This window comes from Podarcis filfolensis (genome assembly GCF_964270895.1).
Source record: "Podarcis filfolensis genome assembly, chromosome: 2".
Classification (NCBI taxonomy): Eukaryota; Metazoa; Chordata; class Lepidosauria; order Squamata; family Lacertidae; genus Podarcis; species Podarcis filfolensis.
The window spans coordinates 82,804,329-82,817,789 of NC_139605.1; the positions used below are offsets into that span (position 1 = coordinate 82,804,329).

Sequence of the window (13,461 nt, forward strand, 5' to 3'; positions counted from 1 at the left end):
GGAGTCTACTTCTTCCTGAATCTGAGCGATTTTATCTGCAAAAAACTTTGCAAAATCATTGCAGGAGATCATGTGGCCCGTATTGGGCCCAGATGTCGCAGGTGTGGTTCCACTAAATTGTGAACCACCTGAAAAAGTCTCCTGCTGCTGTTTTCTGCAGATGCAATAGAGGCTGCGAAGAAAGTCTTCTTCGCCGTCGCTATTGCCACTTGGTAGGCTCGACGTTGAGCTCTAACCTGTGTCCGGTCAGATTCGGAATGAGTTATCCGCCACCGGCGCTCTAGCCACCTCAACGATTGTTTCATTGCCCTCAGATCCGTGGAAAACCACGGGGCTGTCCGGGCTCCATGCAATCGAAGAGGGCGCTTCGGAGCCAAACAGTCAATAGCCCTGGTTAACTCCACATTCCAACGGGCCACCAGGGAATCGGCTGAAAGGCCATCAACATGGGATAAAGCATCCCCTACCACTCTCTGGAAACCATTTGGATCCATTAAGCGGCGGGGGCGGACCATCCGAATTGGTCCCACCTCCCTGCAGAGGGGATGGGTCGCAGAGAAGTCCAGTTGCACCAGGAAGTGATCTGACCATGGCACTTCTTTCGTTTCGCTTTTACTTAGTGTCAGATCACCAACATCCATAGAGGTAAACACCAGGTCCAAGGCATGTCCGCGGCTATGGGTTGGGCCAGACTTATTCAGGGACAGCCCCATGGAGGCCATGCTTTCCACGAAGTCCCGAGCGGCCCCTTATAAGGTCGTGTTGGCATGGATGTTAAAATCCCCTAGGACAACCAAGCTAGGTGTCTCCAGGAGAACATCCGCCACAACCTGAAGCAGCTTGGGCAGGGAATCCTTGGTGCAGCGGGGAGGTCGGTACACCAAAAGGAATCCTGTACTGCCCCTATTGCCCAACTTCCAGAACATGCACTCGGAAAACTGGGTCTTCCCAATAGGACGCCTGGTGCAAACTAATGACTTCCTAAAAATCACTGCAACCCCCCCTCCCCGCCCACATGACCTGGGTTGCTGTGCGTAAGAGAAACCTGGTGGACAAGCAGCGGCAAGGACAGGCCCATCTGCTTCATCCAACCAAGTCTCTGTCACACATGCCAGGTCAAGTCCTCCATCCATGATCAAGTCATGGATGGCAGTGGTCTTATGAATCATTGACCTGGCATTGCACAGCAGCACCTTCAAGTCATGTGGGTATCCCTTGCTGATTCTAGTATCCATCCGGTCAGGACCAGACCCGGAGGCAGGGATAGTCCTCAGACAACGACTAAACCTGCCTCCTCTGTAATGACATGGTCTGGTCTTAGCGTAACTCCTCCTCCTACCCGTGATCACTGAGATCGGTTGTGCCAGTGCATTCCCCCCTGTGGAACATGCCCCAGCCATTTTGTTGGCTGGGACCCACTCCCCGGCAGCCCTGATCCCTCCCCTTAAGAACAAAATAACACCTTTAAAAAAAACACCAATAAAACAATACAAACAAAAAACAGTAAAAATTACAAAAACATAAAATCAGACAAATTCCCAGGCCCAATAAACATCCATCCCACCTCCACCCCCCTCTTACAAAAAATTCAAAAGAAATTTTTTAAAAACATTTTAAAAGCACTCTGCACCCCTCCAGCAGTAACAGCAACTGTCCTAGTGAGGCCCGCCAGGCCCTGCCCTGCCCTGGGCCAGGTGGTAAGTGGCAGGAAGGAGCAGGGCCCTCAGACACTCACACAGGAGAGTCCTCCTGGGCAGCAGCGTGATGGAGAATTCCCTTAAAAACCTCAGGTCAAGCCTAGATCAGCTTGCTTCAAAGAGGCCTGACTTTTGTGCCCCCCCTCCCAGATTCCCCATGGGAGGAGAGGGTTTCAACCATGTTGTTTTCCCCACAGAGTTGGCACCATAGTTGATGCTTCAAGGGGATTCTGTGGGTTTGTGAATTTAAAAGGTCAGACTGGTTCTTCTATTTCCAGCAGCGATGAAATATATAACCTCTGTTAGGTGTGTCTTCTTGAGTAACAGAAGAAAGCCCAGTTCCTTCTGACCAGGGGTGTGTGAATACATAAATTCAAACTGCATCACGTCATGATCTTTAGTTTCTCCTATGGTTTTCTTCTTTTCACTCTGCAGCACCTTAACGAGAACCTGGCTAGGCTTACAGCCAAATTTGAGAAGGCCACAGCAGAGAAGCTAAAATGTCAACAGGAAGCCGAAGCCACAGCGAAGACCATCTCCCTTGCAAATCGCCTGGTGAGAATCACTTGATGAGGTTTGGGCCACCATGTGAAGGCCAACTTGTGGGTGGGCGTGGGAAGAACTTTGTTTAGTGCTATACGGACAACTAGCTGTGCTTCTGAATCTGAAAGTTTGTCCAGCTCAGAATGAAAGCAAATAGCATACTGGTATGACACCAGACTTGCAGAAGGGAGCAGTTATTCAGCCAGGATATGTATAGCACGTGCCCCTTTCTTATTTATTAGTCTTGCTTTTCTAGGGGAAGTGTTTCCCGGTGTGGAGTACTACTTCAGGGAGAAAAATCAAGTGAAGCTAGGATTATTGATCTCTCCAAGGAATAGTAGCATGTGAATAGATCAGAAGAACATTGTAGTGAATGCTTTAGTGGTTCTGTGCAAGCGTAGATTCAGCAGTCATTAGTTACTGTGAGCATAAAACTCCTTGACTGCCATATCTGATTGGACTAATGAACTAGCACAATGCACAGTGCGACCATTGCATGTAAAGCCTTGAAACTTTGGGACAACAATCTGGCCCCCATGCCTTTTTTCACTTTTAATCATTCATAGCAGTATATGTCTGTATTGTCTGGTTTTGTGAATGATACATGGCTGTTGGCATAGCAGCCATTCACTAGCTCCAGCTGCTGTGAAATGAAACCTTTAATTTGTGATTTTAATGAGCATATGGGTTTTTAATGAGCACTGTTGCCCTTTATCTTTGCAATAAGTGTCTATTCATGTGTGTAGTTGTAATAGTATTGTGTTGAGCAAAAGGCCTGCCTTGCTTGTTTAACAAGAAGCAAAAAGTAAGGGCCTGCTGGTTGCTTAAAAAAAATATAGCAGTCAGTCGAACTAGTTAGGGACATAATCATATAGAATTACTAGAGCAGCAGTCCTGTACTCACAGACACTGAAGTTTTCCTCTGACTTCAGTAGTGTTCACCCAGAGTAAGAGATATTGCAGCTTATAGTTATGTGTATTAGAAAAGTGATACAGTCTACAAATGCTTTAAATGCTACAAATGCACAGTTGTATTTTAATATTCCAAGCCAGTGTTGTTGGCAAGTACAATGGGTTAAGCCTTGAGTAGTTCATGAAATTCATTATATATGATTTAAGGCCACCCTACAAACTAGTTTATTTCCTACATTACTACTACTACTATTATTAAAATACATCAACAAATTTGTTAATGCACTGGAACATATCTGCCACTAAAGCTTAGAATACTTTCCTGTACCGCCATAAATGATGTCATGGCTAATTTAAACCGAGCACATTCATTCAAAGTCTAGTTTAATTAAAAAGTTTAACATAAAATTTCATACAGATAAACGCTGCATCCGAGAATAATTAAGGCAAGCGGCAAGCGGCTAATAGGAGACACTTTTCCCGTCATGCTTTTCCAACACAAGTATCAAACCATTCTGCATTTTCACCAGCAAGTGGAGCTAGTCATTTCCACATTCCTACTTGTGTTTATTTACAGAGGATTGAGAGTTTAGCTTTGAGGCTGTTACCAAAGAAGTCACTCTTAGAGAAGCCAATTAAAAAGTGAAAAAAGGAAAAGAACAATAACAACTAATTAGCATGGAGGGTGATCTCTTAATTAAGATGGAAACTGGTAAAATGAAAGATTTTGCTTTATAGCACAGATGTGGGATGTTTTTCAATCTTAGACTTTCTATTTTTATGTTGACCTCTTGTCCTGCCTGGCATCTGTGTATGATTTATGCACTTTTGGACTAATTTGGTAAAAATGAGGGTACTTGCACCCCAAGCACAGCAGAAACTCAGATGACGTACAGTAATTTCCCTTGCAAACATGTGGAGGGGAAGCCAGTCTGAGTTTCCCATGGTAAGCAGAATATCGGAGATGGAAATAACTTTTCCTCTTCTCATGGTGGTCAACCAAATACCTATGGCATTATTTTTGTATTTCTGGAAGCAGATGAAAAATGTGCATTTTAACACTTCTTGCCACAAGGCATTCCAGTTTGTTGTTGTGAACTTGCATACGTAATTCATCCAGTTTATATTTAACAAGGTTAAGTTAGCACCTGTGCTTTTCTGTGTCATGGTTCGATCTTGAAAGGTGAGAATTATTGGTGTGTGGTGAGTGTGTATTTTCAACATTATGTCACTCTATCCTGCCTTCCATATACCTGGGATATTCTTTCATGTATTAATTTTGAAATACCTTTAGACCAAAAGCCCAACATTTGGGGGGACAGGGTAGAACTAAAAGTTAAGCTTTTAGTCTGCCAGACCTGTTTTTATATTGTTCTTATTATAGACATTGTATAGTTTTTCACATACCCTTAATCCTCCTCTTAGCGACACATGCTCCCTGATGCTTTAAAATAAGGGAACTTCCGTGGGACAGTTTATTGTGGACTTGGTGCTGCTCACATGCAATTTTTGAGCAGCATCCGCTTGACATCATCATTACCAAAATGCCAGTCCATATTATTTCTGGGAGGAATCATGGCTGATTAGATTGAGGTGGGGTGATATATGGAACTGTATTTTGATGAGGACAGTGTTGTGTGGACACTATGAAAAACTTGCATGGATAAACAGCACCAAGTCCACAAATAAACTGCTGTGTGGAAACACCATTCATTTGTAGCTCTCCCCCCCCCCCAATCTTCAAGATGACTCATGATTTTTTATTGGTATACCTGTCTCAGGAGATGATTATCTATTTGGGAATATTCCTCTTTTCGTTATGTGTTTACCTTGCTTGGAATAGTAAAATTAGAGATACTCATTTCAATTAACATTTGTTTTGTTCTTTTGATTTAAAACAAACAGACAACCTGCCAATGGTGCAGTAATTTAGGAAATCTTGTAATGCTAAGTATCTTCTCCTGCCAGCACTTTCCACCTTCAAAATACATCTCTCACAATTGTAACAAAATTAGCATGCTATTTTTGTATTTATTGTCTTATATGCCTGATCTCACATTCTGTTCTGTTTTCTCCAAATAAATCTTTTTGTTGCTGTTTAGGATTACTCTTTCATTTAGTATTTATTCTTATACTCTGACCTATCAGTGCTGCAGCTTCTCCTTCCTTAATTTCTTTTCCACTGAAAAGTGCCCGATAGCAGTGGTCATGTTTTTAAAAACAACAAAATAAAATTGTTTTAAAACAATTGACCCACAACCCAACAATTGACCCACAACCCAACAGCATCAGCTAAGATTATAAAAGGTTTGAGAAAATAAAAAAGGTTTTAGAATTGCCTGCCTTGAAGATGATGTTCTCTAAGTGATAGATGCCACAGAAAAAGACATTAACTGAACATTAGCAGTGCATATAATAAGGCCTCAATTTATTGATCTCAAAGAACAAATGGATTTATGTACCACACTATTTGGATGTAATATTTCTGAAGAAAGTAATGGTGAAGTTGGGAAGACCCTGGCTTCAACTAGGGCGCAGGTTTCTCAACAATTCCAGGTATTTTTTTGTGTAATGTGAACCAAGATTTACATAATTTTACTGTGTTAATCAAATACAAAGAACGACATTACTGAAAAAGCTTGAAGTGACTTGAAGTGTTCGGTAAAATGGCTGTTTCGATTAAGAGAACTCAGACTATTTTTTAGACAGACATATTTCAGTTATTGCAGTAAAATAAATATGCAAAAAGTGAGTTAATAATGTTTTCCAAAATGCAATTTGAATACTTTGTAGAAAGCTCTGAGAGATAAATATTATAATTATAAAAAATATTAAATAGATGGTTTCCCATGGCCTGTGCAGCCATTAGGCAGAGTGAAGCCTACACCTCAGGTGGCAGAAATCTCCAAGGTGGTGTTTCTGCAGGCGCTCCACCAGAGAAGCGGCACAGGCATTTCAGGCAAGATCTCTGAAATCACATGACATCTTGCAGAGTGCATGAGATCTCTCACGATTTCAGCATGATTTCACCCAAAATTGGCACTGATACTGGCGGCAGACGTGGCAGTGGCAGGGCAGGACGGCACTTCCCATTTTGCCTCAAGTCGCAAAGCCGGATATGCTGCTCCTGTGGTTTCCTGTAACAGATACCGTTCTCCTCAGAAAAGACTCCTTTGTCTATTTATTCAGAAAAAGCTTAAAAGGTTTTAACCAGGCATTTTCAATCTGACTATAAACTTATATGGTGGAGTAATAGCATATTACTCACATTTACCTCTGGGTAACATTATTTTCTCTGACTTAAAATCCCATCAGGGCTGAGTCCCAGTGTGAGAAGCATGCTAGTTCAACTAGGCCCAGACCATTGGTCAATTTCTGAGGCCAGGGTCAGTTGGGAGAATTGTTCCTCAAACTTTCCTTTCCTGACCTAAGCAAAATCTAAACAAAAAACTCCAAAAAGAAGGGCACAAAGATGAAAAATGGCTATAAGCTCCTTACTGCATCCCTCTTCACCAACAGCAGTTTTGTGAAACAGGACTTCTTAGGTTGCCAGTATAGACATCTTGCTTACTCCCAACCAGTACCTTGTAAGAGGCCTGCACTCCTAAGAATGAAAAATCTCTGAAGCCAGAATTTATTCCACGAGCTTTAATTGTGTGGTTTGTTTTCCACTGCTCATTCTAGGTTGGGGGCCTAGCCTCTGAAAATGTGAGGTGGGCTGAATCAGTGAAAGACTTCAAGCAGCAAGAGAGTGCACTGTGTGGAGATGTCTTACTGATAACTGCATTCGTCTCTTACTTGGGTTACTTCAGCAAGAAATACAGGCAGGACCTAATGGACAGCGTATGGAAACCATACTTGCGCCAGCTAAAAGTGAGCACAAGATAACTGTCACATTTTCAGATGCATCTCTGCTTTCCAATCTGAGCTTTTGTTCTGTCATGAGCTTGAAATCAAAGGCAGGCTATACAGTGGTACCTCGGGTTATGTACTTAATTCGTTCCGGAGGTCCGTACTTAACCTGAAACTGTTCTTAACCTGAAGCACCACTTTAGCTAATGGGGCCTCCTGCTGCTGCCGCTCCGCCGGAGCACGATTTCTGTTCTCATCCTGAAGCAAAGTTCTTAACCTGAAGCACTATTTCTGGGTTAGCGGAGTCTGTAACCTGAAGCGTATGTAACCTGAAGCGTATGTAACCCGAGGTACCACTGTAATTGTGTTGGAACCAGGTTTAGAATGGACTTTTGAAAGTGCTGCACCCTGTTGCTGACCATGACATTTGGGAAACGTTTGTTATTATTTACCCAGATAGCTTTGAATTAATAGGTTGTGAATGTCCACAATATACACACAGAGAGAGCTTTTGGATCTTTTATTTTTGTTTGCTTCTGTCTGCTATTCTCTCTAAAATGCCAAACAATCCTTAAAAAAGCATTTCTATATAATTTATTGTTATATTGCTCCTGTGTTTAGATATATGATATACCCTTAGGGATTCTAGTTCCAAGCCTTCTGGGTAAGCAAAGCTTGCTCTAGGGTCGCCTGGTGTATACAAGTCTTTCTGGAACTGTGAATGCTGCCTTGCAGCATCACAGCAGACTTGTGAATGTGTTAATTACATTCTGCAAAAGTACAAGGTGTAATCTGATCCTGTTCTATCAAGCTGTCAGTTTAACCTGCCCCAGGCCTCATTCTTTGAGGTTTTTGTGTCATTGCTTGTTGTTGTTTTTGTACACAAAAGGATGTATTGAAGTAGAAGAGGGAGGGGTTGCCAATGAGCTAATTTATCTTAGCCCAGGGATGGGGAACTTGTGGCTACAGATGTTGTTGGAGTCCTAAATGTTTTAAATGTTGGTGCTCCCAAATCTGCAGTCCAACGTTACCTTGAGGGCCACAAGTTTCTGATCCCTGATTTAGTCCATGATTCCTTGATAAAATTGTGAAAACTTAGCTTAGCTGTATTTCTACTGATGTTCTCCTCCCCTATATTCTAAGACTAAAGTTTGAAAACAGTAAATGCAGCATGTTCTTTCCCCATTGGCTCAGATACAAGAAGGGCAAAACAGAAACCACTACACAAACCAGTTGTGTTTAAATCTTATGGTTTCAGCTTAGAAGTACATTTCTCTTAAAGAAATTTGGTGGTTGCAATATCTAGAAACTCTGTAACTTGGCTAGCTGGGGACCCTTATGCATCCAGTTAAGAGAAGCATTCCATATCACTCTCAAAAGATTGGACATGAGGGCAGAATCCATGGCACAAAAATATCTAATCCTCTGCAGAAAGCTTTGAATATTGTATTTATCACCAGATGGTAACCCCTTCAAAGCTGTGTTCCCTTTGGGTGACTATCCTGTAGCCAGGATAGTGGAATGTTGAATGTAGAAAATATATCTAGCTTTGACCAACCATTCAGTTCCTAGGAAATGAAGACAGGACCCTTGCTTCCACTTCAGCTGTGTGGGCTGATTCACATTTTGGAGGGCAAGGCATATGTCAATGGGGCAAGGTTTATCCTGCATTTAATTAGTTTTAAATTTGGAAAATACCTTCTTGAACCTTGGGGCTTTTACACAAATTTTTCACTTTAAAATAAATATACACTTGTATGAAGACATATACATAAAAATGTGACGCATTGTTGAATAATACATGCACATGAATGCTGGCAGCGTTTTGAAGATCAAATGGGTGTGGCTTGAAAAGCTTGAGAACAATGATCCCAAGGGGTAATTACGTCCTGGAACTGATGCTGCAAGGCAGAGGTTTTCAACCATATTGAGGCCATGGCTCCCTTTACCAACTACATTCTTTCTGCGGCACCCCTGTGGGGCTCAGGAGCCCAGTTATGTCACCCCTTGCCTGCAGAGCTGGCAGCCTCTCACCCTTTTTCAGACTCCCTTTCTTGTGGAGTGTGCCCCCAGCCTCCTCTCCTCTCCCCTCTCCTTGTTAGTCCTTTGGGCATCTGCCATCCCTGGTCTCTGAGCTGTCCCCCCACCCACCCCAAAGACAAATGCCTCTCAGAGGCACCATTCATCTGGGGAGCTTGTAGCCAGGTCTGCTGCAATAAACAGCTGTGCAAGCCTTTGTGAGACAGAGATGTGAGAGGGCATCAGAGGAGGGAAAGAAAGAGGGACAGAGGCCAGTGTTGCCTGTGGCACCCCGACCATCATTCAAGGCACCCCAGGATGACATGGCACACTGGTTGAAAACCACTGTTGTAAGGGGTTCCACGTGGTGGTTGTTTGGTTTGGATGGTGCACACAACGGTGAGTTTGGTATCTATATGGAGTACTCCTTTGCCCAAGCTGGGTTTTTTTCCATTGATGGTTAGGAGGCAGAAAATACCATATTCCCCTTACTCCAGTTTCCGTGATGCAGCAGGAAATTTGAAATCCCTCTTGTGCCTCTCAGTCTTTCACCTAAAGGTTTTATACAGTCTTAAGAAATTGCAGGCGATAGTAGAGACTTGCTGTTAAATAATAGAAAAAGCAGTATTAATTCAGCTTGCTGGTACTTGGAGTACATAGGTGTTTACTGTTCATCTGCAAGTTGTGTGCCTTTTGCTGTCCTAGGTTGCAATCCCGTTGACTCTATCTTTGGATCCTCTGATGATGCTGACTGATGATGCTGACATAGCAGCCTGGCAGAATGAAGGGCTACCGGCTGACCGCATGTCCACTGAAAATGCCACAATCCTCAGCAACTGCGAGCGCTGGCCGCTCATGGTTGACCCCCAGCTCCAGGGCATCAAGTGGATCAAAACCAAGTATGGTGAAGCTCTCCGAGTGACCCGGATTGGGCAGAAAGGGTGAGCAGGCAGGACCATGCAAAGCTGCAGCTGGAAAAAAGCAAAACCTGATGTGTTCAATTGCAGTGTCAGATTTGATGTATATTCTGCTTCAGACTAAAGATCGTAGGAGGCAATTACGTTTGGAAGGAAAGCACTCCAATTTTGCAGCTATGTAGAACTTTTGTGTATTAACCTGCCTTTTTCATTACCAAGATTATAGAGATTTCTGATTAAATGGGGAGGAGCTGTGCAGAACTTGGCATGGTTGCCATAGAAACGTCACTGAAACTGAATGTATTGAGGAGGAGGAGAATGAAGGAGGTTTGGCTGCACTCTGGGTACCAGCTGGCTGTGCGTCACACTGCAGTTCTTCAGCGCTGAGCATTTAGTCTCTTGTTCTGTTGCTTCACCTCTGATATTTGGCCTTTAAGACTCAGGCCTCATGGACAGCCGTCTTCCAGGTTGCAATGTTGCAAGTTTTCAAAAGGAAGAGGTCCAGGGGTGGGGTGATAAAATAGAACTGTTATAGTCCACTTCTCTGAGGATTCTTAAGGAATTGTCTTTCACAGATCTTTCGAAAGACTTAGGAAACAATTCAAAGACAGGCAAGGCACACAGGAGAAGCCATTTTTTTGTCTTCTGCACGTGTTGTCTTGTCAAATGAAGAGGGTCAGTTTAGCAGAACTCTCACAGGTTATGATAATGAAGCAGCAATTTCACAAGGAAATCACCATGTTTGCATGTTCTGTTAATATGTGTGTTTGATAAAATGCATCCAAGTAAACAATTTCTGTTGGTTAATTTGGTAAAAGGAAAAATAGATATGGTATAATGATAAAAGGAGAATTCCCTGGGTGCCTAGATCCAGGTCTGTAGTAAGTAATCTTTGGTGGGAGAGCCCCAGCAGGGATTTAAAATCTCAAAGAATTCAGCAAAGTAAAGCATGGAAGTATAGACTGATAGACCTTTAAAATATCCCTTCTAAGTTGCTTCCAAAGTTCCTCACTTTCCTTAGCATAGAAAGAGACCACACGTTTGGTAAGTTAAAAATGGCTTACTTACAAACTCTTTAAAAGTTATATTAATATGCTTTTCCATAGAGCAGCAAGAAAAGACAGGCAGTATGACTTAGGTTCCAAAATGGTAAATGTTTCTAAATTATTTGTATAGAAACACAAAGATGACTTGCTGAAGTCATGTGGTCTAAGCTTGGAGCATTCAGCTTAGACCTCCTTAATGGTAGGGTTCACATGGTGGAAGTGAGAGAACAAAGCGTTTGGTAACCCTTCCTACAAAGGTGAGGGGGAGTGGCAGGAAGCCTGGCAGGAAGTCTGTCTTATTTACGGTATTTATTTATTTAATCTTTGTAGCATCATTTATCCATAGGTCTCAGGGCAGTTCACAACATAAAAACACAACATAAAAACACAAAACACGTTAACCCCATTTATTCATTCATTAGATTTAAGCATACTGATTTATCAGTCTTAAACAAGACTGATTTATCCCACAACTTCATCCCATAAATTCAAGAACAAATCATTCAGCAGATTACGAAAAGCTGTCCAGTGCTTGCAAGTTTGTTTTTTGTTTGTTTCTTGTAAGTCCTCTTCAGGGACTTATTTTTTTATGGTCATACCCAAATAAGGCGAAAGTCAAGATTCCCTCTGTTAGAGCAGTCATTTATCTTTAAATTATCAGTACACTCCACTCCCCCCAAGTAGCATTCCAGTTTTGGCCATTATTGTTTAATTCAAAAGGTTTCTCTTTTACTTTTCTCATCTAACACACTTTGGCCAGCAAGAACCCTGGGAAAATAGAGATCTGAATCTGGTTGCAGAAGGGATTGTACATAACAAAATAAAGTGTCCCAGAAAAACACATTGCGCATAGAGAATCTGGGGCATGACTGTATCCCCAAACGTTTTGCTTACAGGTGCTGATCACTCTGTGGATCCTATGAATTTAATTAAACTTTGTGCCTCTAACATGCTTTCCTTTTAGCAAGTGAAATGCTACCCCATGCTGCTGGACCAGCGTAATCATGCATACATAGTGCAGACACTTCGTTCGCTTTCTTTTACTCTCAATGCCTCCCCCCGCCATATAACCAGTATTAACATATTTAAACCACCGAGTTTACTCTGCTTCTCCCACTCTTTCCCTTATGAAGGCAAATGTTCCTTGCTTTAAAAGTCTGTGTGGGTTATTGCTGCATATGTCACCCTGGTACCATCTTTCCTAGGTATCTGGATATGATAGAGCAGGCTCTTGCTGCTGGTGAAGTTGTTCTGATTGAGAACTTGGAAGAATCTGTTGACCCAGTTCTAGGTCCATTGCTTGGCCGTGAGACAATAAAAAAAGGAAGGTAAGATGGCGGTGAATCAGAAGGCTCCTCATCTGTGGTTGTCAAGTTCTGGATGACAGGAAAGCTTGTGTGTTGTCTGACAGGAGCTGCTGTCGATTCTGTGGGCAAGATGTGTGCAAGTTCTGGTGAACTTTCCTAGAGGCCACCAGGGGAAATTATTCTCCAAGCCCAAATTTCAGGAACTAAAACATTGTAATGGTTGAGTTAGGTGGACCTTCTCAATAATGGTTCAGCAGTGATGGGGTGTGTCCCCTCCCCCAGGAGATGGTGTCTCATAGTCAAGTTGGAGGCATCTTTTAAAATACTTTTGTTGCAGCAGCTTTTGAAAAATGGTGTTCTGAGTGATAAGAAAAAAATAATCCAGCAGGCCATTACTTTTATATCAAGGGGTTCTATTTTAAATATTTGTTTTATTATTAGGTCTAGTGAGTATTGGGAAAGGGATCACTATAGAATAATAAAAATAACAGCAGTCACACATAGAAGACTCAGATGTGGTTTGCTGTACTCTTAATTAGAAGAGGCAAGTCAAATAAAGCAAAGCCTCATGGACTTGATAGAAGAATAAAAAAGCAAACAAATCCTTTTATATTAAAGTAATGAAAAATGCTCTTATTTGACAAGCTTCTGCATTCTGATATTCAGCTGTCATTCCTCCTTTTTCTTTTGCTACACTCCTGTCTTTTCTGTTCTTGGTTTATTTCCTCTGGTCCTTCCACAACATTCCTCTGTCACTGAAGTGGAGATGTTACAAGCCATGACACCAGTCTATGTGCCTAGCCATTAAAGTATATTCTTGTGGAGTCCTGATCATAAAGTCATTTATGGTGACAACTATACCACGGCCACCATGTACGAAGTGGCCTTAGTGACAGACGTCCTTGAGGTGTCCTGCACACTCCCTTATTGAAAAAGTCATGCTTTTTAATTCTGAGAAGTACAGTGCATTCTTATCTTCATACTACTGAACACCTTTCATTTCATAGTGATATAGCGTTGCTTTAAAATAGTCATTTCACTTCAATTTGGCACTTCTGTTTATTTCGCCTAAAGGTCAAGAATAGCATTTTCACATGATGACTTAGGAAAAACCCATTCCCACAACCTTATACGTATATATATGCAACTTGTGGGAGAGACGTTGAAG

General features: G+C 42.1%; 1 protein-coding gene across 3 annotated transcripts in view; it reads left to right on the forward strand.

Annotated features, from left to right (window-relative positions):
• Positions 1–13,461, forward strand: part of DNAH9 (dynein axonemal heavy chain 9) — a 188,131-nt gene that overhangs the window by 116,650 nt on the left and 58,020 nt on the right. For 2 of the 3 annotated variants that reach the window (XM_083597636.1, XM_083597637.1), the window contains 4 exons: positions 2,133–2,252; positions 6,837–7,025; positions 9,729–9,964; positions 12,192–12,314. In XM_083597636.1, coding sequence (XP_083453762.1) covers positions 2,133–2,252; positions 6,837–7,025; positions 9,729–9,964; positions 12,192–12,314 — 668 coding nt within the window. Of the gene's footprint in view, positions 1–2,132; positions 2,253–2,501; positions 4,288–4,739; positions 6,740–6,836; positions 7,026–9,728; positions 9,965–12,191; positions 12,315–13,461 lie in introns of those variants that run through there. The other variant, XM_083597638.1, reaches the window with a different exon arrangement.